The sequence below is a fragment of the Danio rerio genome, chromosome 14, assembly GCF_052040795.2.
Source record: "Danio rerio strain M-AB ecotype USA chromosome 14, GRCz13ab, whole genome shotgun sequence".
NCBI lineage: Eukaryota > Metazoa > Chordata > Actinopteri > Cypriniformes > Danionidae > Danio > Danio rerio.
Genome location: NC_141034.1, coordinates 29029641 through 29052924, shown reverse-complemented (window position 1 = coordinate 29052924; position 23284 = coordinate 29029641). Strand labels below are relative to the sequence as shown.

General features: G+C 35.9%; 1 protein-coding gene across 2 annotated transcripts in view; it reads right to left on the bottom strand.

Annotated features, from left to right (window-relative positions):
- ppargc1b (peroxisome proliferator-activated receptor gamma, coactivator 1 beta) overlaps nt 1-13131 on the bottom strand; it is a 62335-nt gene extending 49204 nt beyond the window's left edge. For both annotated transcript variants that reach the window (XM_087281490.1, XM_087281489.1), the window contains exon 1: nt 13039-13131. Coding sequence is in view for 1 of the 2 variants with exons in the window: in XM_087281489.1 (XP_087137615.1) it covers nt 13039-13119 (81 nt within the window). In the remaining variant the exon portion in view is untranslated. The remainder of the gene's footprint in view (nt 1-13038) is intronic.
- Nucleotides 13132-23284: the final 10153 nt, after the last annotated feature.

Here is a 23284-nt window from a genome sequence, read left to right as displayed (position 1 = left end):
CCACTGAGTGGTAAAATACGGTACGATTCAGCACCATATCACTTTTTGGGTACCTTTTTGAAAGAGGAAGCTAGCACAACAAAAGGATACCAAAAGGCGAGCAAAACATGCAGCTGAACACTACTGGTTTACAGAGATACGTCACTGGCTTGTGCACAAGCCAGGAGAATTAAAACAAAGGAAGCACTATTTTTAAATACACGCCGAGACATTACACTATAATAATATTTACATATATCGAGCCACGGTCAACACGAGCTCAAACAAACCTTTTTGTCGTCTTGATGATCCACAAAAGCCAAGAAGAAGAGCAGAATCTACCCAGTGCCCCTTAGTTCTTTACAAGGCTGTCTACCGCAAGCGGTTTCACTTTCACCAGAGAGCTCGTGTGCATGTCTATATTTGAAATAACAAACTTCTTGAGCTGATAATATTAATGTGTGCATGATTATTGAAGTGCTTTGACATCCAATCCTTTCAGAAACATAGAAAAAGAAGACTGAAGTGCGAAAACACAAAGAAGAAGCCCGAAAAAACTAACGAGCAAATTAATTTTTCAGCAACCTAAAACTGTTTAACTATTATCATCACCTTTTGGACTATTAAGAACTTGGAATAACAGAATTACTTTTAAAACAGAGGTTACATGTGCTGCTGGAGATTAAAGACACAGATGAGAGGTTTGCTCTGACTGTGGACTATATGTTGTGTGTTGTTTTTGAACCCAAAAAAAGATTAAAGGTATGGTGTGTGTAGTTTTTTTCTGTAATTTGTAACATATATTGGAGACTGTAAGGGTCTGTATGCGTTCATATATGTTGCATTTATTTATTTGATACAGTTGCAGATGTTACAGTAGGCTAATTTGCACTTACATCACTGATCTGCAGTTATAATGAAATCATGTTCATAGAAAGGTTAGTAATGAACATTTATATACAAGTATTTATGTGTATAAAACATCTGTTTTGTAAGAAGTGCTTCTCAAGATATGTGGATGACCCGTACAGCTTTACTTTAACATTTCCTTGAGCGAGAATGATGTCGAATGAAACTTTCTGTCATTCACCATGCCATTGGTACCCTTTTGGCAGTGGAAATGCAAGCCTGATGAGGGTGACCAGTACCGACCTGTACTGTACTGTACCACTCAGTAGAAACGGGCCATGAGGACTTCATGTGTGAACATGGTAATAATTTATTAGCAGACTTACCATAGCCAGCATTAATTGGAGATTTTTAGATATTTTAAAGGGATATTTCTCCCAGAAATGCAAATTTACTCACTATTAACTCACCATCAAGTGGTTATAAACCTTAATGATGTTTTATCCTTCTTTTGGACCCACGTTTTGGGGGGGAAAAAAGTTTAAAACCTGTAACCAATGACATCCATAGTCAGAAAAACTAAATTAAATAGGCTTTGAACGAGTGAAAGGTGAGAAAATGATAACAGAATTTAAAATTTGAACTATTAACTATCCCTCTAATGGCAAAATAACACAAAACAAACTGTTAAGAAAAGCTATTTTTTTATTTTACATATATTTCCCAGATTGCATCATAACACTACTTCCTTATTAAGAAATTTCCGGCACCTTTATGGGAGTGTCTACAATCCAATCATTTACAAGCCCTCACTAGTGAAAGGAATGCTGGTGTTTCAAAATGTCTTTGTACCCACGTTTAACACGTTCAAAACAAACCGGAATGTGATGGAGGATGGGTTCAGGCTCTTGAACAACAATGAAACTAACAATTACTGCAGAATCAAAAATGACAGTCAGTTCAAGTTCAATTCATAGTTAAATTAAAAGTGGACGAAATAGAATGGATGTGGAAAGGGCGTTCAGTCCAAGAGCAAACTACTAACACAGCCAGCTGAAATTGCCCAAGACTGACAAACTCCAGAGTGGCAGACAAAAATTGGCAAAGCATACCAAGCCAAAGGTTCATTGTTGAATTAGGCCAAAGTCAAAGAGACTCCGGTTTTCCTATGGTGTTTTCAGAGTCAGGTGCTCAATAAATTACAAGAGGGATAGAGAGCCAAAGCCTTTTTCGGTGGTTGCTGTCACGAGCCAGAACATTCTGTGAAGGAACACATTGTATTGTCTTAGCTCTCATGGAAGGCAATAGTCCCCTTAAATGTCCATAGCATTTGTTTTTCCTATTATGAAAATCAACGGCTATAGGTATTTTTCAGCTTTCTTTAAAACATTTTCATTTGTGTTTAACAAAATATATAAACTCATAAAGGTTTATAACCACTTGAGGATGAGTAAAAGATGTTCATTTCTGAGTGAACTATCATTTAACTTCCATCTATTACTCCTATTTTTTAAATTATGAGAATTTTCTACAGAAGCTGTTATGTAAAATCCTTTTTCACACACAACACCGCAACAATGCAACTCAAAGTTAGTTTGAATCCAGCCATACATGTTTATCCTGTAATCCAATTCATGCAACTACAGTATGACATAGCAAAAAATCTAAATTCAGTTACTCAATCATCACATCAATGCATAATTTTGAGTGTAATCAGAGACATCTGTTATCCCAGATTATATACACAGGGATCTAGGATTTCCATTATGTGAAGAACATGGAAGAAACCCAAAATACATTAATAATTACTCTCATTCATACACATAAACTACAGACATTTTAGCTTACCCAATTCACTAATACCACATGTTTTTGGACACGTGGGGAAACGGAGCACCCGGACAAAAACCCAGCAGCGGATGCCCTTGCAGCTGTTCTGCGATTATATATTGCGAATACAATTTTATCAAATGAGTTTAATAACTTTGTTAAGTTTTTTTAGATGGATTGGGATGATTGTGTAGGGAAGTGCATACAATAGGTATGGGATGACAACAGGTTTTAAGGTTTACCGTGGTTGTGAAAAGTCATTTAATGACGGTTTTAAAACAGTTACAATTTTCTGTTATACCCTACCTAAGGTATTTTGTACTTTTTCAAAAAAAAAATTTACAACTATTTTATTGTGTGTTTTTTTTCAGTCTCTCCAGCAGAAAAGGACCCTCCACATCAAAAGCTACTGTTCAGTCCATGATACAGGAAACATTGGAAAAACAAGTCGCTTATAAACCAACAAACAGCATGCTATAGACCTTAAGAGTGCAGTGACTTACTTTATATCCAAAGAAAAAAAAATATTCAAAGATGGCTTTTAAGTTGAAAAAAAACTGTTTTTGAAACAAATGAAAACAGCAAAAGTCAATGACTTATTTTAATTATTTAGCCTGACATGTTTACTGTTTCAAAATAGTAATTACAATTCAGTGAAACCGTGATATATTTATCCAAGGTTATCATAAAGTCAGAATCTTATACAGGCCCATGCCTAGCATACAGTATAATAAACAATCTACAAGCACAGAAAAATTAAATTTAAGAAAAAATAAAAATAAAAAAAGTAAAAGATACAAATGAAACAAACAGTGTCTTATTGTTTCCAGAGAAGTTGAGATGTATTCAAGCATACAGTGATTAAATAATTTAAAGTAAAATAATAGTTTTATAAACAATTTATTAATAATTATTTTTTTATTTTAAGTGTATTTTTTTTATTTTACCAGTACAGGGTTGCAGCTGGAAGGGCATCGGCTGTGTAAAACATATGCTGGATAAGTTGGCGGTACATTCGGCTGTGACGACCCCAGATTAATAAAAGGACTAAGCCGAAAAGAAAATGAATGAATGAATAAAAACATTTTATTTATATTATGACAGTATGTAATTTTCTGTGTTTTTCATGATATAACAATATCCTCTATGGTCCTTATTGTGATTTGATTAAGAGTAAAAGACTAATTATTCGAATAATACATTATTTATATTAAATAAGTAGAAAAGATAATGTAAATAAATTTTTTAATAAATTTTTGAAATAATATATTAAGTACATTTTTTAAGTTACGAACAGTGCAATTTCCTATACCTGAATGCTTTTTAAATGCTTTTGAGTCACAGGCCTCAAAAAAACAAAATGATAAACTAAATGTAAAATGATAAATATAATTCCGACTCAACATTGCCTATACTGCCTGTGACTGTTCCAAATGATAACATTGCGATATCGATGCTGAAACGATATATTGTGCAGCCCTAATGAAAGCAAGTAAATTATTTTAATGACACTTAAAACCATTGAAACTCATTAATCACATGAACGAGTGAGGGCATCATAAAATGTCTTCGTTAAAAAAAAAATATATAAATATAGCATATATATATATATATATGCTAATAATTACGTTCGATGCTATTGAGGTGTTTCTGAACCCCAGCAAAGCAAATTAAAAATGCACAAGATAAGCTTCTAAGCCACAATACAAACAGATTTTGCTCAGGACATTCAAGAGTAAAAAACAAGCCTTAAAAACACAAATGGGTGTAGAGCTAATCTAAAGATAGAGCACTAGTTTTCTCCTGGGTCAGTCTAATCCTGCTGATTCTTTTGTATACCGGTATCATTAGGTGCTGCTTGGTAACAGTTCTTGATTATAGTTATTAACAGGAAAACTAATTAGGAATCACCAATTAATTATTAATATTACGCTAGTTTAAACAAATCATAATAAAAATGGAAAACAACATTTATGCCATATTTCAAATGTAGGTCAGAAGCTAGAAGACAATCCTACAGTTGGTTTATAACTTAGTTACACCATAAATTTGCATCCTATGACGGTTTATGTTCCTATTTGCCCACTATGAGTCCCTGCCAGTCTGAGCTTGCCCTCCCCTGATGTCATGTTGCTATGGTAAGGCTGGTGCTCTCCCTCCCCTACAAAACATGCGGAAATCTCCTTACCTTTACCTAACTTTCACTGCTGCATCTGATGTAAGACAAACAATTTCACACTTAGTTTTATAAGAAAAATGTGTCTGAATATAGGAGAGGAATCACAGTTCTTGCATTAGCTGACATTCACAAACATAGCTCAAAAATGTAGCCAAAGATACTAAATATAGAACAATAATAATAAATATTTTTGGGACAGGACTCAATTATATCATATATGATGAATTAAGCGACACTGTAGATATCTCAATGAATTTAATATGTTATCTGTAGTCTGAAAGTCAGTGTTCTGAGTTTGTAGGTTTAATTCATTTATGTAAATCTCCTGAAACATTTGAGTGGATTAAATGGTGAACTGATGAAAAACTTGGTTTGATTTCAGGGCACTCAAATAAATCAGAATGCCAAATATTATCGAAAGGCTGAAAAACATTGAGATATAATTGTTAGTCAAATCAGTCAGTCCCAATTAGCATGCGTGTCTCTCATCCACAAGATCTAAAATCCGAGACCAGATAATAAGGAACATCCAGAGCCTCATAGTCAGGTACATTTGATCTGAAGTACATTGTGTGCGTTATATAATCCTCAAATGCACTCACCAGAGGTGAGGCTGAATCCAACACAAAAAGCTTTCTGCGCTTTTATTTTTCTCACAATATACAGGGGGGTGATCAGATATTAGAAACCACACCTGCAACTTTGTTTAGCTTGCAAATTCACAAACCAACCTGCATCCATGCAAATGGTTCCTACAGTTGCCCTAGTAAATTCATGAGTACTCGATTGATTTATACGACATTAATTGAGACCAAACAAACAGCATATCACACTATCCAATGACATGTGAGTGCTTCAGAGATAAAGATACAACTTGCGCTCAAGAATACAAAGGTTGCATCAATTTATTTTATCAAATGAGGTCAAATTAGGACATCTGTGCTTTAATAAGTGCGTGCAACTGCTGAGATTTGATGACGATAATGCTGGCGGGGTAAAAATTCTCCAGAATACTCTATGATAATACAGTTAAGGCTTTATTCTGTTTCTAAATGCTGAAAGCAATTAACAAAGTTGTTTTAGGAGAGCTGTATTAGAGGAGTGAAAATACAGCAACCTAAATGACTGCTTCCATAGTTATTGCAAAAATACATTTAATAAAAAATGTTTCAAATCCATGTGCATTATTTTTTTTTATTTTAAAAAAGTCGAAATGATTCCACTTTATATTAAGTGTCCTTAATTACTACGTACTTACATGGAAAAAATAAGAACAATGTGCTTATTGTGTTCAAACTATATTGCACAACACTTATGGTGTGACTGAGGTGGGAATGGGGTAAGATTATGGACAGGTTTAGTGATATGAGTAGGTTTTTTTAGGTAAGTGATTGCAGCTAATATTTTAAGTACAATGTAAAAGCATTTATGTACATTTACAAGTACACTGTAGCAAATGATTCATTTAAATGTAAGTACATAACAATTAAGGTCACAATACAGTATAAACTGGCCAATCTGTATGACAATTTTCAGATCTCTTAATGGCAGTTCACATTCAATAGCTATAATAAAAATGAAAAGTGAAGAGATATTGATGCAATGAATATCATTTTTAAGTAAAAAGGATAATCGCAGGGCGTAATAATAATGAACGATGCTTGCATAGTTATATAGCTAAAGTATAATAGTTATTAGGGCTGCATGATTAATCAAAAAAAGATTGCGATCTCGATTTGACCCCCCACACGATCTTAATCTAGCATCTCTATGATTCAGCAAATTATATTTTCGAATAAGCATAAAGGCGGTCGTACAAGTCTTCACATTGTTTTATATGTTCCTCAGCAACATGAACACCTCCAAATAGTGTTAAAAGTGACACATACTGTATTTAAAAGGTATAATTCACCCAAGAAAAAGTTATTTCTCTCTTAATGCAATGATGCATTCACGGCCACAAAATAACACATTAACTGATACACTGTTTGTTTACAACCAAGACATGCGCCAGTGATGTCTACTTTAGTGAACAGAACCTGCATAGGCTGTGAATAACAGGTAATAAAACTGTAAATAACATTCAGTTAGTTAAACAGAGTGATCTTTTGGGAGCCGCGAGAGAAGTATGATTTGCATGTATGCTTTTTTTCTCAAAGTGATGGCAGCCATGACATGAGCGCACTCGACGAGCACATCATTTAAACCAGTGGTTCTCAAAGTGTGGGTCGGGACCTACAACCTACAAAAGAAAAAAATGTGGGAAATACTTACATTAAAAAAATAACATGCAAATAAAAAGCCATGATTTTTGAGGCTTTTGATTTTTTTTTTTTTTTGTGACTCCTGGGGTGATTACGTTATATTAAAGACAAAGCAACAGCGCCAGATGCAGCAGGTTGATTTTATGGCACTATGATAAACTTTGACACCTTTAGGACACTCATGTACATTAAAAATAATTACAGGCCACAGCTGAACATGAAGGATGATCTTCAAAATTAAACAAAAAAATAGACTTGGGTCAATTGTGTGCGGCGTTGTGCGTAAGGTTTATATATTTATAACCATCTCAGAGGATATTGGGGGTCGCAAATTACTTGCATTCTTATTTTGGGGGTCTCAGGCTGAAAAGTTTAGGAAGTCCTGATTTAAACGATCATATCACATTTTAGAGTAATGATTACAACAAGTATTTGATGTTTTTTCATTCATACTGTTGCAAACACAAAGTGTTGTGCATGAAAATAAATGATTACGGGGTCAGTATAACCACACTAGCCTGATGTTAAATATCAAGCAAGAGGAAATCTGATCATGACAAATGTCTCGCTTAACCAGTAAAAAAAAAGGTCTAATAATATTGTCAATGACAAATAGCAAGCATATGTCTCAAACATAATAATTCAACATCAGAATTATGAATAGTTGTCTTCTGATGTCATCACTTTATTAGCATTAACGACCAGGACAAATTTAAAGTCTATTCAAGTCTATAGTCTGTGCCAAATTTAGCATTTTAACCAACAGTAGGCCTACACAAATAGGCCTGATATTCCGGTTGTTGTTTTACCATATAATTGAGAAATAAGAATAATAATAGCCTACTCATATTAACCTTTATTTTTACGATTCTCATTTTAGCCAGAATCACGTAGCCCTCGTAGTTATATTTTTATAGCTATATAGGTCTCTACTGTCTTATGACTAAGGTAATGATTTAGCATAGTAAAAAAAACATAGCTGTTTTTAAATGCCATGAGGCTCTTCAAATATTGTTGTCAAATGCTTGACTGCAATTCACGATGAGTTTGCCTTATAGTCCTGTTCCACAAGATTCTCTTCCAGAGCAGTTTTAATGATCCACAAAACATGCAATTACACTATGACACAACCAAAACATCTAAATTCCAACAGTTGCTTAATCCTCTCGTTTAAAATACCAGGAATTGGGTCAATAATGAAAACTACAGGTTCCTTTGTAACGCCATAGAAAAAAAAAATGCCATGCATTTCTACTATTTTGAAAGTCATGCTAGATTTTTTTATTTCTGAGAGACTACCTCTTTTAACCATCATTACTACAAGAAGGTGCAAATAAATGCTGATGTAATGAACATGGGCATAATTTAAAGTGAATGTACATCTATAGATGTTTAAGCAGAATCTTTAAGAGTGCATGTTCCAGCAGTTTGAGGACTATAGTTACAGAAAACAAGACTCTCCGCACATCCTATTGGTCCTATATTACCAGACAACTCAATAAAGGGGTTTTTAACCTTTGATACCAGCCGAGCTCTTAGCTGATGATGGATCAGTAAGGGTACATTATTGATATCAAGGTACCTTCTTTCCACAGTCTATTCCTTTCAGTCTGAAATTGACATTGATCTGTTACAGAGCATTCCCAGACTTCCTCACGTCCCCAAAGAGAGATGGAGGAGCCTGATGATGGACCTCTGGGGCATCAGGAGAGGAAACAGCCCTTCTAATAAATACAAGTATGCCCTGAGCAAGGCAAGAGACAGCGCTGTAAAGTAATTGGAGTGAAAAGAGCAAAATATAAACTGACGATCTAGTGGCTGCAGCCAATTTATCGCACCACATTCAGAGCTCAAGCCTTTCTGTGAAAACCAAATCAAATTATATTCCTGTGATGTTTTACGGTATCTCGTTCTACTGTTGCTCTCAGTGGATTTCAAATGAATAGACTAAAAATGTGCAATTTCTTCAAATCTGATGTCAAGTGAATTCAAACCAGTGAACTACCAGAACATCTAAAACATCATTTGAGTGCCGCTGATTCGATTTTATGGTTCAACTTCACAGCGATAAGGCAAATGATAGGGAAAATGCTCCAGTAAACAAGCAGACACAGAGTCAATTGTCTGAACTCGCTTTAAAGACCATGTCAACCCTGCATATTTATGATTTCAAATGAGCATAAAATTAGGAGGGGAAATGAGGGGAGGCACAGCTGACTGACACAAGCTTGGGGTAGCAGGGGGGGAGGTAGTCATTTCATGGTGTAAATACATTTGCCTGACTCTGTCAAGTTAGGTGACTCAGCCCATATCACGGAAGCTGAACACATAGTACTGCAGTGCCGCACATCACGACAACTGCGAGCTTGCTTGAAAAATGGTGCAGTACAATGAATTTCAAAATCTCCAAATGTTCAGATTTAGTGCAGTGAATATGCAAATATCAACAGCACAATAGAAGCGTGCAGTGAGGGGAGAAACTAAGACTGCAATAGACTAAAGGTGCAATGAAAAATCGTCTAACTTTAGGCCGTTTTGATCCTGATAAAAATGTCTGATTTAAAAAAATTATTATATTTTATTATTTGAGTTCATTTCAAGTAAATACTAATGGTAATAAAATGTATTTGTGCTCATTTATTATTATGTTAGCCTTTGAGTAGCCAATCACAGCATTCCATAAATACTAACATGTTTAAACCACTCCCATAAAACCTATTAATGGCAATACACACAATGTTAGTGCATTAATGTGATAATTATTAATGTGTTATCTGTATAGACATACAGAGATTAACTTTATTTAGAATGCAATGATATTCTAATGATTGCAATGACTATTTACATGTCTGCCAGTGTGCATTACAAAATAAGTCACAAAAAGCAAGATATCTGATGTTTGTTTAGATACAAATGTACCCCGATATGCAAATATGGTCTCCAAAAACTGTATTATTATTGGTTGTTTTGGCTGTTAAACTGTGAATGTTTCTTTTACTCAAAATAGTTTATTTATTTATGTTTTGCTTGTTCAAACTACTTATTTAAAATGAGCTGAAACAACATAATTCTTTAGATTTAATTGGGACAACTTAATTTTTTTATGTTTAATCCATATAAATTTAACCTAATCAATTTTTGGTCAGTCAACATGAATGAATTGTTTGTAACCCTGCATTTTTTACAGTGTAACTAATATTTTATTCTGTTTCCAGAAACAAATCTGTTGGTTAGCTAGGACTTTTTTTTTGAGAACACATATCATACCCTATAAGTAGGGCCAGACAGAATCTGCAGACAGTTTTTGATATTTCAGCGCAGAATTTTGCTAAAAATATGCGGATTTATGTGGAAGGATTTTGATAGTATCATAACTAAAAAATTTATATATAAAATAAAAAATAATACCTTTTAACATGATATTTAATAATACAATGTAAATCCAATTATATCGACTTTTTTGGTAAACAAAGCAAGTCTCTCATATATCTACTAAAATACAAAATATATGACTTAACAAATTGTATTGTAAATAAATCAAATGAATATTTTTATATTGGTCAATAATATTACTGGAATCAATTTAAAAACTGAATAACTACAAATTTACGCACAGTTACACAAGTAAATAAACAGAATTTATGATGGGCTAAATATTTGCGAATATCTGCAGAATTCTGCGTACACAGATTTGGTGTGGGTCTACCGATATATTAGGAGAACATCACTGCACATTTAAGTTATCTTTAGATTATCTTGCAGAGATTGTTTACAGAAAGTTCTTATTTAGTTCCCCAAAAAAATTACCAAAAGGGAGCAGGAAACATATGGGACCCTAAGGGACCATTCTCTGTTTGCTGGGTTTTGGCTATGAGTATCTTAATGTCCATGTGAACACTTGAAAATCCAATCGGTTAACTATATCAGTCATATTAATCACAATAAATTATCCCAGATCAATTATTTGGCTCTCTGGAAAAAAAACTGTTCTGTAAAAACCCTATGGAATAATTTAAATTGAATATATTCTATGTAACTCTCTATCTCTCTCTCTCTCTCTCTCTCTCTCTCTCTCTCTCTCTCTCTGTCTATCTGTGTTTTCTAACTATTAACGTAACAACCAATTTTAACATTTCTCCACATGCAAAATATGATAATATATGTACTGGAAATTCCTTGGATTTAATATATTCACAGTCTAAAATATCCAGTTGGTTAATTCCTCGAAGGCGTTCCAGAATGACTCCAAATTCTTCATGAATATAAATACCGTGTATAAATCAAAAAGGGCGCGAAGCTAACGCTGTTTGGATGCTCGTAGAGTGGATGGATGGTGAATTATTAGTCGTGATCTGAACTGCTCCACTTTGCGCAGCGGCAGCAGTCAGTCAGTCAGTCAGTCACATGCACGCCCGGAGGAGGGAGTGTGTGGCTGTCGTGAACGCTCGTCAGTGTAGCCCCGCCCCCCGCTCTCTTTCTACTACGTCTAACGGCAGCGAGCACATGACTGCAGCAACTGTGTTCTGTAACTCCAGTCACGAGGATGGAGTACTATTACACTGACCAGACAGCGCGTTCAACCCAATAACCCGAAACAAGCACATTTACAACACTCACAATATTCCCGCTGACACAAGGACAAAGGACAAACACCACCGAACGTTTGCTCACAGCGTTCATGCGTTTTAAGGAGCCGTTTAAAGCGACTCATCGCCTTTCAGTGACACCTGACACAGTATAGTGAGCGCGCGATTTGTAAACATACATGATTTAATTTGCGATGCGAGAAGGCATATTTTAATAGCAAGTGCCATTATATGAATTCACAGTACATTAATAACCATGTTATTCACCCCATGCTCGTGTAATCATCTTCAAAGCGGATTTCGCTTCCGTGTAACGTTAGCCTAAAAAGTGTTTCAAAGTAAGTATCCTAAGCTTTTCTCTTTGTATTGTATCTATAAATAAACACTTGCAGTGCGAACAGCCTGTTTGACATGACAAGCACGAAAGTGCAAAATGCTCAACGTTTATTTATTGATATCAACAGCACACTCAGGCACAAGCTGCAGGGATCGTTTGACTACTCATAATCAGAGCGTCAAGCGGTTTTGTAACAGTTACGCAAACGATTACGAAAACAATGCATTTCGTCAATTTAGCTAAAAGTTCTCTGGGCTATTGAGCAAATTCGCACCGATGTGTATACATTTTCCATAGGCCCACAAGGCTATCACACTCTCAACTGTATATTGCATTCGTTCTCCAGCTTATAGATAAGCACAAACAAATCACGCAATTTCTGAATATTAGTTATGCAACTATAGGAATACTGCTCGCCAGCTTCAAAATTAGAATTATCTGCATCGACTAATAATCCAATGTGATGCTCCATTAGACAACAAGACCTGAGATTAGAGGAAAAAGAGAATAAATGTAATACTTTTCGTCATCCTCACGAACTCTGTACAGAATGTACAGACTAGTGCGCTTTATAGTGCAACATTAAAACTACAAAATCGCATCAAGCCACTTAAACTCAAGTTTACCAGAGCACCCACGTGTCACACACTCACACACACACAGACCGGGAAATTGGTGTGATTTTTGGCAAACTGATGAACACATTTGAACTTATTCTGTCGCACTTGCGAAATAATTAACCTTCGCCTAACAGCGAGCTCTCGAAAGAGCAAATAATTAAAGAACGATTATCTGTTCGTTAATCTTCCGTAAGCCACTTTTCGCATATATGCATTATTTCCTGTGAACTCCACGTGAAGCACAGACGTCAGGGACTCCAGACGCCGGCTGAGACGCTCTGACAGCATCGATGAATTAAGGCAAGAATATCGCGCCACAGACAGTAACGTGCAAAAATACAGCCGAGGAAAAGTAGCCAAGACTCTGCTCTATCGGAAATGGTGCCTCACTTACCTGGCTTCCAGAGTTTTCAGTCAAGTAATTGAAGACAAATGAAGAGAGCTCCTCATCTAACAGTGAAGCGCAGTCCGCCATCTTCTAGAGAATGAGATGAGAGGAGCCAGAGAGCGCTGCTTTACTGCTCTACCCGCATGCAGTGAAAATCTCAACCGACCGAGGGCAGTGTGCTCAGGTCCTCAGAGCCCTAATCATTGCTGGGTTAAATAAAACAGCAGAAAGTTGAATTATTTGAAGGTGCATGCTTGTTAAACATAGATGCAGAAGGATGCACGGATCAGTATAGGATGCATGTTCCTAATTGTAACTGAAACTACTTGTGCAGTCTACATTACACTGTCTATGACTCATTTATGATGCTAGTTCATTAAGTCTAAAGTCCATGCCTGCTTTGTGCAGATAATATATACACCAATCATAAACTACCGAAGGAAGTGGTCACATCCTTTTTGCACCATATGTAGTATACACATAATGCAGTATAACTATTATTTCATTGTAACTAATTGTGCATATGGAGTCAAAAAATTGCATCAACCAGCATTAACTTTGGCTGGTCCATTAACAGAAGCAGAGCTTGGGTCAGCTACAAATTTATTTATTTATTTATTTTAATATAATTCTTTTTAGAGTCCATGCTTAATTTCACATCATTTCCATTTTTGGATAGAATATCACTTCAACATTTGTCATATTTTCTGCCTTCCGCTATAAATATTTGCAAATCATTATTTAATTTAATTTATTTATTTTATTTATTTTTTATTACTCTGTTATTTATGTTATATTTATTTATTTATTTTTAGAGGAAATTATTATTATTATTATTATTATTATTATTAGGTCTGAAGAAAGCCTTCTTTATTCATGATTTTCTAGATTGACATGCTGTCTAAAATGGTCCGATAAAGTTTGCTGATATTGGTGCTTTTTTGATCCAAATTTTCTGTTGGAAATATAAATTAACCGAAAACACATTAAAATGAAATAAATCCATTATTTTTTTAGATTTTTAAAGTGAGTAAATACACTGAAACTACAACATTTATGTAAGAAATAATTAACAATGAGCGGTTGAATTATTCCAAAAATATTGCATAAGTGGGTGTTTATTTTCTTTTCTTCCACGTATACCACAATACCACACCTGACACTGTTCAGATGTTTTATTTCAAAACATTTGCCAGTTTTTTTGTCCTCTAACTACTTGTTCAGTACTAGTTTCTTAACACTGTAATGGCAAGAATTTTAGCGTTCAAGTCTTCACCACACAGAATTATTGTAGTGTAATTTTTACATTTGAAGTTTAATTGAGAGAACAAAAAAAAAACATTTTAACAATAATTCAATTAAAACATGTGACCCTCATGGACCACAATATTTTATATTTAATTATTTAGCAGAAATACAAGTGTTTTAGTATCTGGAAATGGAGGGTAAACAAATCATAATTCTGAGAAAATCATGTTTTAAGTTATCTAAATTAAGTTCTCGTGTTTACAGTAGGTTGTTTACAAAATATTTTAAATAGAAGATTATCTTTTTTATTATTCTAAATGATGAAAAATCTTTGAACAATACAGTGTATTTTTGGAAATTGTCAAAAGTATACTGTACAGCATAAGACTGGTTTAGTGGTCCAGGATCACATAAATTATATAAGATAGACCTGGCTCTATATCAAAATGAAAGCTTATGATAATAGTTTAATGCATTAAAATATATCTAAACAATTAGTGTGATTACCCTGCAACAGTAGACTCATTGATTGGCTGCTCTTGTCAACTGCAGTTTTACTAGTCACTCCGGTTTTTAATAGTTTCAAGTAACCTACTCAGTATCATGAATCAAAATGTATTACCAATCAAGTCATTTTATTCAGACTGACACCCAGCAAGCCTGCTTAAGAAACTGATTAACACCAAAGACATAAATCTTATTGCCATTAAGAGTTAAACTGTCTGAATTGCATGTAAATGAATGCATTAGAATTGACAAGTCCTCGAAGGACTATAAAAACTTCTCAATCAAATCAGAAATCACCCCAAGGCCCAATCAGTCTATTGAACTGTGTGCTGACTAGCCGGCTATCGACCAAACACATGCTGTTTGAAGGTTTGAGGTCAAAGCGAAAGTTTGATTTCAACTATGCCTCCTTGACAACACTCATAAACAAATAAAATCACACATATGCACTTAGACACTTAATCGATAAAACAGATCATGCTAATACGTAGAGCAAACTAATGAACAAATACATGTAGTAAGTGAAAGAAAGCAACAGATGCAATGCAAACAAACATCCAGTGACATTCAGGCTTTTTTATAGTGGGGAACATCAAGAGTGTTACTTAAGCCAAACAAGCCCACCTTCTATAAGAGCGTGAAAGGTCACGGGAGGGATTTGACAGCACAGAGCGTCTGGTGGGTGTCTCTGACAGCTGTCACACTGGAGGAGTTTGGTCTGTGTTGGAGTTTTCAGTCAAGAGAAGAGTCCATTTCATCAGTTGTATCATTTCATTGATTATGCCCTGATGTATGGAGGTCAACAGCATTGTGCCTTTAGCTGCAGTTGTCCAAGGACAGCAATCAATAGAATTCACACATTGTTTTCCGACATTAAGGCATGCATGGTTTTTTTTGGTGTGTGTTTTGTGGTGATCAATAGAGTAGCATGTTGCTTATGCTAGAGTCTTTGGACACTGCATCTTTCACCATGCTTTATGACATGAAGGTGATTTAATGGGGGCTTCCATGTGAATAGACAGAGCACTGACAGGAGACAAATCACAGAGCACACTTGCTTATGCACTGAGGGCTGTGGCAAAGAATTTATGAAGATTGTCATGTTGGAACATTGGGTTCAGTTTCAGAATGACACTTTCAGAGTCCCAAAGTTGTGAAATGCCCTGTTGTGGTATTCATTCTAGAAAGGCTGATTTGCAATTTTAACTACTTAACAGTGGCCTTCATTTGGCCAATCTCATTATGTTCACTCAAATAGAATAGGAAAACTGCATTGCAGTGGTAAATTATTTGTTTTAATCCCAACAAATCCTTTGAGAAACCTTGGGGGGAAAAATACTGGCAACCAAAGTCAGCATGTTTCCTGACAGCATGTAATTTCTGGAGACAACATCAGACACACTCAATATTGATCAGACTGAGCTATTTTAGCATCTTAGTCTTAGTTGTGTCCATGTAAACAAATCCTTACACACTGCATATGGAGCGATGTCAAAGTCAATTCACATCAAGAACTATAATTATAAAGATTACCTTAGCATCCAACAAGAAATGTGATTTATTATAAGTGCATGCAGAGCTTTGTTGTCCCTCACTTTTACATGTATTCTGAATGGCTTGCTGTCAATGTTATTATTTAGCTAAAGTATATAATAGATTTATTTAAAATGAAATCAATTAAGTACGTCATTTATTTTTTTTATTTTTTACACACTCTGAATAAATGATCAGTTTATCTGGAATTACATATTTAAATTTTTTTAATTATTTGCGTAGAATGTAGACCTGAAATAACAATGTTGTCTTTTTTCCATGAAATACGTGTCTCAATACATCTTTTTACACATATAGTCATGTTAGACAACACAATATCAATGATTTAAATTAAGAAGTTACCCAGCAAGCATTTTTTGTTTTTTAAAAGATGTCTAATAGATGTCTAATAAACGTCTAAACATAGTTGTCTTGGCTAAAACAAGGTTAAATTTGGTCTGTCAGTGAAGATCTAATATAGGCCAAAACTTGACTAGTCATCAAATAAACAGAAATGAATGACTACACATATAAAGTCTGTCTAATCTGTCTATTTGACGACTAGTCTAGTTTTGGGCTATTCTTAGATATTAGATTTCCACTGACAGCCCACGTTTAGCCTTGATTTAGCTAAGCTCTCTACGCTTAGATGTCTATTAGACGTACTTTAAACACAAAATTCATTCACAGCAATGGAAAACATTTGTTATTTTGACCAGCTGTCAATTTCCAGATATAAATACTAAATATTTTAAAAGAAATGTTACCAGACCGTTATATTACAGAATAAATCATTTTTCTCAAACTTATACTTTATCATATAACTAAAATAAATCAGAAAATCAAGTGGTTTGTTTATTTAATTATGTATTTAGCTGTAAATAGTACTAATTAGCATTTTGCATATTTTTAATATTGGCAGATATTCACTTTCTTGCTGATTGTTCACTTTGCTGAATGTTCACTTTAACCTTCAAGACCAAGCTGATCCTGCTTCAGAACTACTGAAGCATTTAACTACAGAAATATGTGACTTCATTATATCCTGAAGGCTAAAGTCTAACTCTCTGAACAACTGTGTCACAATGTGCAACTGAGTATGCAGCAGTTCCGAGCAATCTGAACTACAAGGCATAGTTCAAAAAAAAGCAGTGTTGTGATTGGATGAAATGCCCGGGACACTACAGATATGCAAAGCATGCAAGCAGATCATGCTGTGATTGGCCGGGGCGCCTCCTGTCTCTGTGCATAGTAGGAGAAGGAGTGAGTGGAGTAAAGCAGGCTGCATTAGAGCCTCGCTTCCCCAAGCAAACACGTGCAAGCTCGTCACATGACTCTCTGGGCGCCTGACTATGCATAGTGCTTACGCTTGCCTTGTCGGTTAGATGAAAAGACAGGGATGATTGCATAGGTGAAAGTTGAAAGGAAAATTGCCTAATCTTATACAAACACTCATTGAGCAAAGGTTATGATTTGAGTTGGCTGATGTTTACATATGCATTTTAAAATATATAAAGAATAGGAAAATATCCTAAAATAAAGTTTAAAATACCTGTGTGTTCACTGTATGTATATTAATTTTATACACATATATTTAATCTAATATACAAACACCCTATGAGTAAAGATTATGATTTGAGTTTGCTGGCTGTATGTACATGAGATAAATATACTGTATAGAGAAATGTAGATAGTGGGGTTTGGTAGTACTTTCTCTTAACTGGTAAACATTTTTAGCATATTCTTAATGGAACATAAACCGTTTTCCATTTATTAGTGTAGTGCTTTAATCTGAAGTATTACCAAACACATGTTATCTGTTATTGGATTAACCATACCTGAGTGATATACGTCTGAAATATTGATTGAGAGCATCTCTGTTGTTGCATACATTGATCTAGGACACACAGACACGCACACACATACACGGAAACACATACACACACACGCACGCACGCATGCACACACACGCATACACGCACACACAAACACACACAAACACACACACACACAAAACCAGAAAGAATGTGTTATCTTTCCTTGGCAGAATTAAAATGTAGAGTTTCAACAAGATGCTTGACAGGAACAAGATAAAAGGCCAAAATAAGATTTGACAATCCAAATGCTTCAGTTTTATCTATTAACTGGAATTCCCCATATGAAAACAAGGGGTTGCTTTGGACAAAGGATAGAGGCCTTTTCTTTCTGGGGTCTGTGGGCGATTGACCTGCGGGGCAATGTGCACTGGTTTGAGTATGTCTGAGCCTTAGTCATCACCACACGTGTGTACACTGCTGCATGTGTGGCATTCCATCACTAAACCTACTAGAGTCTTTAAAGACACACCCATCAATGCCTTCACAACCCCAACAACTTATTATTTTGCTATTCTGTTGCATTGTGTTTGTGAACTAGGCTATGGAAAATACCTAGCAACTGGCTTCTTTCCATTTGCATGCTTTACACTTGTCCATGTGCAAGACATACAGTGCATCTGGAAAGTATTCATAGCGCTTCACTTTCTCCGCATTTTTTCTGTTACAGCCTTATTTCAAATAGGATTAAATACATTTTTTTCCTCAAAATTCTTCACACAATACCCCATAATGACAATGTAAAAAATATATTTTTTAATTGTTGCAAATTTATTAAAAAAAAAAAAAAATGAAAATAATAAGTATTTACAGCCTTTGCTCAATACAGTACTTTGTTGAAGCACCTTTGGCAGTAATTACAGCCTCAAGTTTTTGTGAAGCCACTCCATTGATATTTTGGCGGTGTGCTTTGGGTCACTGTCCTGATGGAAGATGAAACATCGCCCCAGTCTGAGGTCAAGAGCACTGTGAAGCAGGTTTTCATTTAGGATGTCTCTTTACATTGCTGCATTTATCTTTCCCTCTATCCTGACTAGTCTTCCAGTTCCTGCTGCTGAAAAACATCCCCACAGCATGATGCTGCCACCACCATGCTTCACTATAGTGATGGTATTAGCCTGGTGATGTGTGGTGCCTGGTTTTCTCCAAACGTAATGCCTGGCATTTACTCTAAAGAGTTCAATCTTAGTCTCATCATACCAGAGAATTTTGTTTCTGATGGTCTGAGAGTCCTTCAGATGCCTTTTAAAAATTCCAGGTAGGGAGTGGCTTCCGTCTGGTCACTCTGCCATAAAGACTTGATTGGTGGATTACTGCACAAGTGGTTGTCCTTCTGTAAGGTTTTACTCTCTCCACAGACAGAGTGTCCTTCGGGTTATTGATCACCTCTCTGACTAAGGCCCTTCTCCCTGATCACTCAGCTTAGATGGCCGGCCAGCTCTAGGAAGAGTCCTCCATCATCACTTATGGATGATGGAGGCCACTATACTTATTGTAACTTTCAGAGCAGCATTTTTCTGTAACCTTCCCCAGCCCTGTGCCTCTCCAACGTCTACAGACAATTCCTTTGTCTTCATGCTTGGTTTGTACTTTGACATGCCTTGTCAACCCTGGGACCTTATATACAGTAGACAGGTGTGTGCCTTTTCAAATCATGTCCACCGAGCTGAATTTACCACAGGTGAACTCTAAGTAAGCTTCTGAAATATCTCAAGAATGATCAGTGGTAACAGAAAGTACCTGAGGTCAATTTAGAGATGTGATTATTCAGGTTTTTTATTTTTAATAATTTTGCAACAACAAAAAAAAAATAATCACATTGTCATTATGGGGTATTGCGTGTAGAATTTTGAGAAAATAAATTAATCCATTTTGGAATAAGGCTGTAACATAAACGAATGTTGAAAAAGTGAAGCACTATGAATACTCTCCGGATGCACTGTATGTCTTGCCCATGAACAAGTGTAAAGCATGCAGATGGAAAGAAGCCAGTTGCTAGGGATTGTAACTGATCATTATGACTTTCATTGAAAAACTGAACAACCATGACTTGTAACAATGTACTATGGTAACAATTTTATAAAATGTAATGTTTGTAAAATGTTACAAACCATTGGAAGCAGCATGCTACATGTTTTGTAGTACCACTGCTATGCTGATTTCAGTCTTGGGGTTCTTTTAAGAGTTGTTGGCATGAGACTGTTTAAGTGACTGTTTAAGAGAACGAGATGCCTATCATGGTCTGCCAAGATCTAAAAGACTCGCTGTTCCAGCACACCAAGAGAAGATGCCAGCTGAGTTTGCTGCATGCTACAATCTAGTAAGGTCACCCCAGTCAGTCATCCCTTGGGTCTCTTGTCCACCCAAGCATTTAATAATAAATGAGTATGAAGAAGAGTTTCCTTTTTAATGGATTTAAGTGACTGGAACAGCTTTATTCGAACAGCTAACAATCTTTTAACGGGCCATATGCACAGCTAGTTTTTTTCAGCCAATGATAAACTTCCCGTGAAAGCTGTATGTGACTATTTTCAATTTCATAAGGATCCTTTTACAGCATCGATGTTGTAATGTAATTAAAATATAATTCTTTGAATAGACTTAAAAGTTAACATTTTGGTTGTTAAAGCATAAAAAGGGACGAAAGATCATTTAAACGCAGGCGCCGTCATTAGCAGTAGGCTAGTGCAGAAATGTAATTAAACATGGGGTTAAAATTAATTTCCATATTTTAAAGACATGGTGTGGAAAAATATAATTTAATGCAGTGCTTCTTATTTAGTCTGACACCACCTTTATATCATATCTCAGCCAGGCAGTGAAGATCGCTGTTTGTTTAAAGAAATCAGATCTTAAACACTGCGATTTTGTACGGGATGACAATTAGCTGACTGTGTGCATATACCAAATTGTATACATTTTATTATTATACTGTAGCTGATCCCAGGGACTTCTCCCAATAGCTGCCTGCCATTTTGAAATAGTCACATCAGACAGAGTTGATTTGGGTCTCAGCTGGGTCTTTGTTTTGTGGAGGATCTAGTGTTATCAGGGCATGAGAGAGGTTGAGCTATAGTCTGTGCTGATAGCCCACCTGCTGAAACGCTGAGTGCAGAGCCAGATGCCGCCCAGCCAAAGTAGGCCAGATTTGTATTGGAACCAATGTGCAGTCGTATGTTCCTCCATTCTCACTCTGTACAGCCCAGCACTATGTTACTTGGCCTCCCCCGAGACACCTTGATTTATGGCCATAAGCACCAAGAGGGACAAATAGCTCTAATCTCAACAGCACCGTTTCACAAGCTCAGTGACAAACACATTTAGAAATATTGGGAAAATGCTTAACAATCAGAGTCATAAACATTGATCTAGTTCAATGTGATGAAAGACCTTGAATTGCAAGCGGTTGAAGACAAGCTTACAAACACTTGTTCGCATGTATAAGTGCACCACATGATAGAGCCCACAGAGGATGCAATAATGTGCATTTTGTAGGACATTATATGAGTTCAACAGACCATCACCTTAGAAAGAGAACAGACGGTGAAACATGGCAAGAGCGGGGAAAGGGTTTTTTTTTTTTTTTTTTTTTTACATTTCAGCAATCTTTGGAAGCCCGGGGGCATATCTGGAGATATCATGGGCATATCTTGACATTTACACGATGGAAAATTATCAACAGACAGAGCTTGAAGGAAGGCTAAACAGTGCAAAGGGAGTCTCTCTCCACATGTGACACTCACACCAATTCCGCTTTGCTCACAACCAAGCAGTAGGATCACATCAGTCACAGTCTTCCAGTATCCACCATCACACTTTCAAACACATTTAGCTCAAATGGACTATGTAAATGAATTTCACACAATAGCCAGTGATTACCCATTTGCTTGGTCGCTTTGAGCCAGTTCTAACAGGATGACTGCAGACTGATGGAAGGCACTGACCCCTAGCCTTTTTCTTTCTCTTCACCTCTCGGCACTTCTCTGCCACACTGGAGCCAAGAGACGTGGGATTCGATAACCTTACCGCCTTATCGCAGAAGCACACTCCCCTGGTGCTGAATCCGAAGGTAATTGAATCATGCACAGGGTTATTTGTCTGATTGTGAATGGCATTTAAAAGGGGACAGTCAGGTGATGACTAGGTGTGCGGGCTTTCTCTCTCTCAAAGATGCTCTTGGTCCAATCTCTGCTGCAGTGGTTAGTCATATGGGGATTATACAACAGCAACAACTCACTTCATTCCACCTTGTGCTCACCAAGCAGAAAAATGGAGCTAAATATAAATGCAGACGGCAGCATCAGAAAGGTCAACAATAGATTGAATGTAATGAAGATTATCACATGTGACTTACGTGAACGTGACTAACTTGCAACGTTTAACGCAGACGAAGGATGGGAATCATGGATTCTTTCATAACTCTGTTACGTAAGAGGCTTCACAGCTTAGTTTTTCCCTAAAGATGATCTTTCTTCCCATTCGCTTCAAAGCAAAATTTCCAACTGCTACAACTCCCTCCTTCGTAACCCATTTCACTGTGACTGAAAATACACAAGGGTTTGTTACCTGCATCACGCCATTTGGTTAACTCCACAAGATAACGTTTGAAATATCTTATAGATTTAATCTCTGCATTATGATCCCATGTGACCCGTATAATCCTTAACAACCAAAACAAAGCCGTTCATCCTTTTTTCAGCATGGCACTCTCACATGCTGTCACTGTTTTCACTAAATGTCTAAACCCTAGCAACTTTATCAACAGAACAATATTGCAGCTGCTAGACTTGCTCATCGGGGCACAAGGTTATTGTAGTTAATAAAAACGAAAACTAGAATTGAAAAAACATTTTCGTTAACTGAATTAAAAATAAAATTGAGTTTTTTTTAAAAACTGAAACTACCTGAAACTGTATTGTATACATACAAAACCAACTGAAGCTAACTAAAACCAAAGCAAAAATATCATTCGTTTATATCTTTGTAAATGTATTTAATACACACTGTAAGCCTTTTAGAAGTAAATCTATTTACTTCACGCTGCCAGGTGTTTGACCGTACAGTACCTCAGAGTCTGTGATGCCATTGGC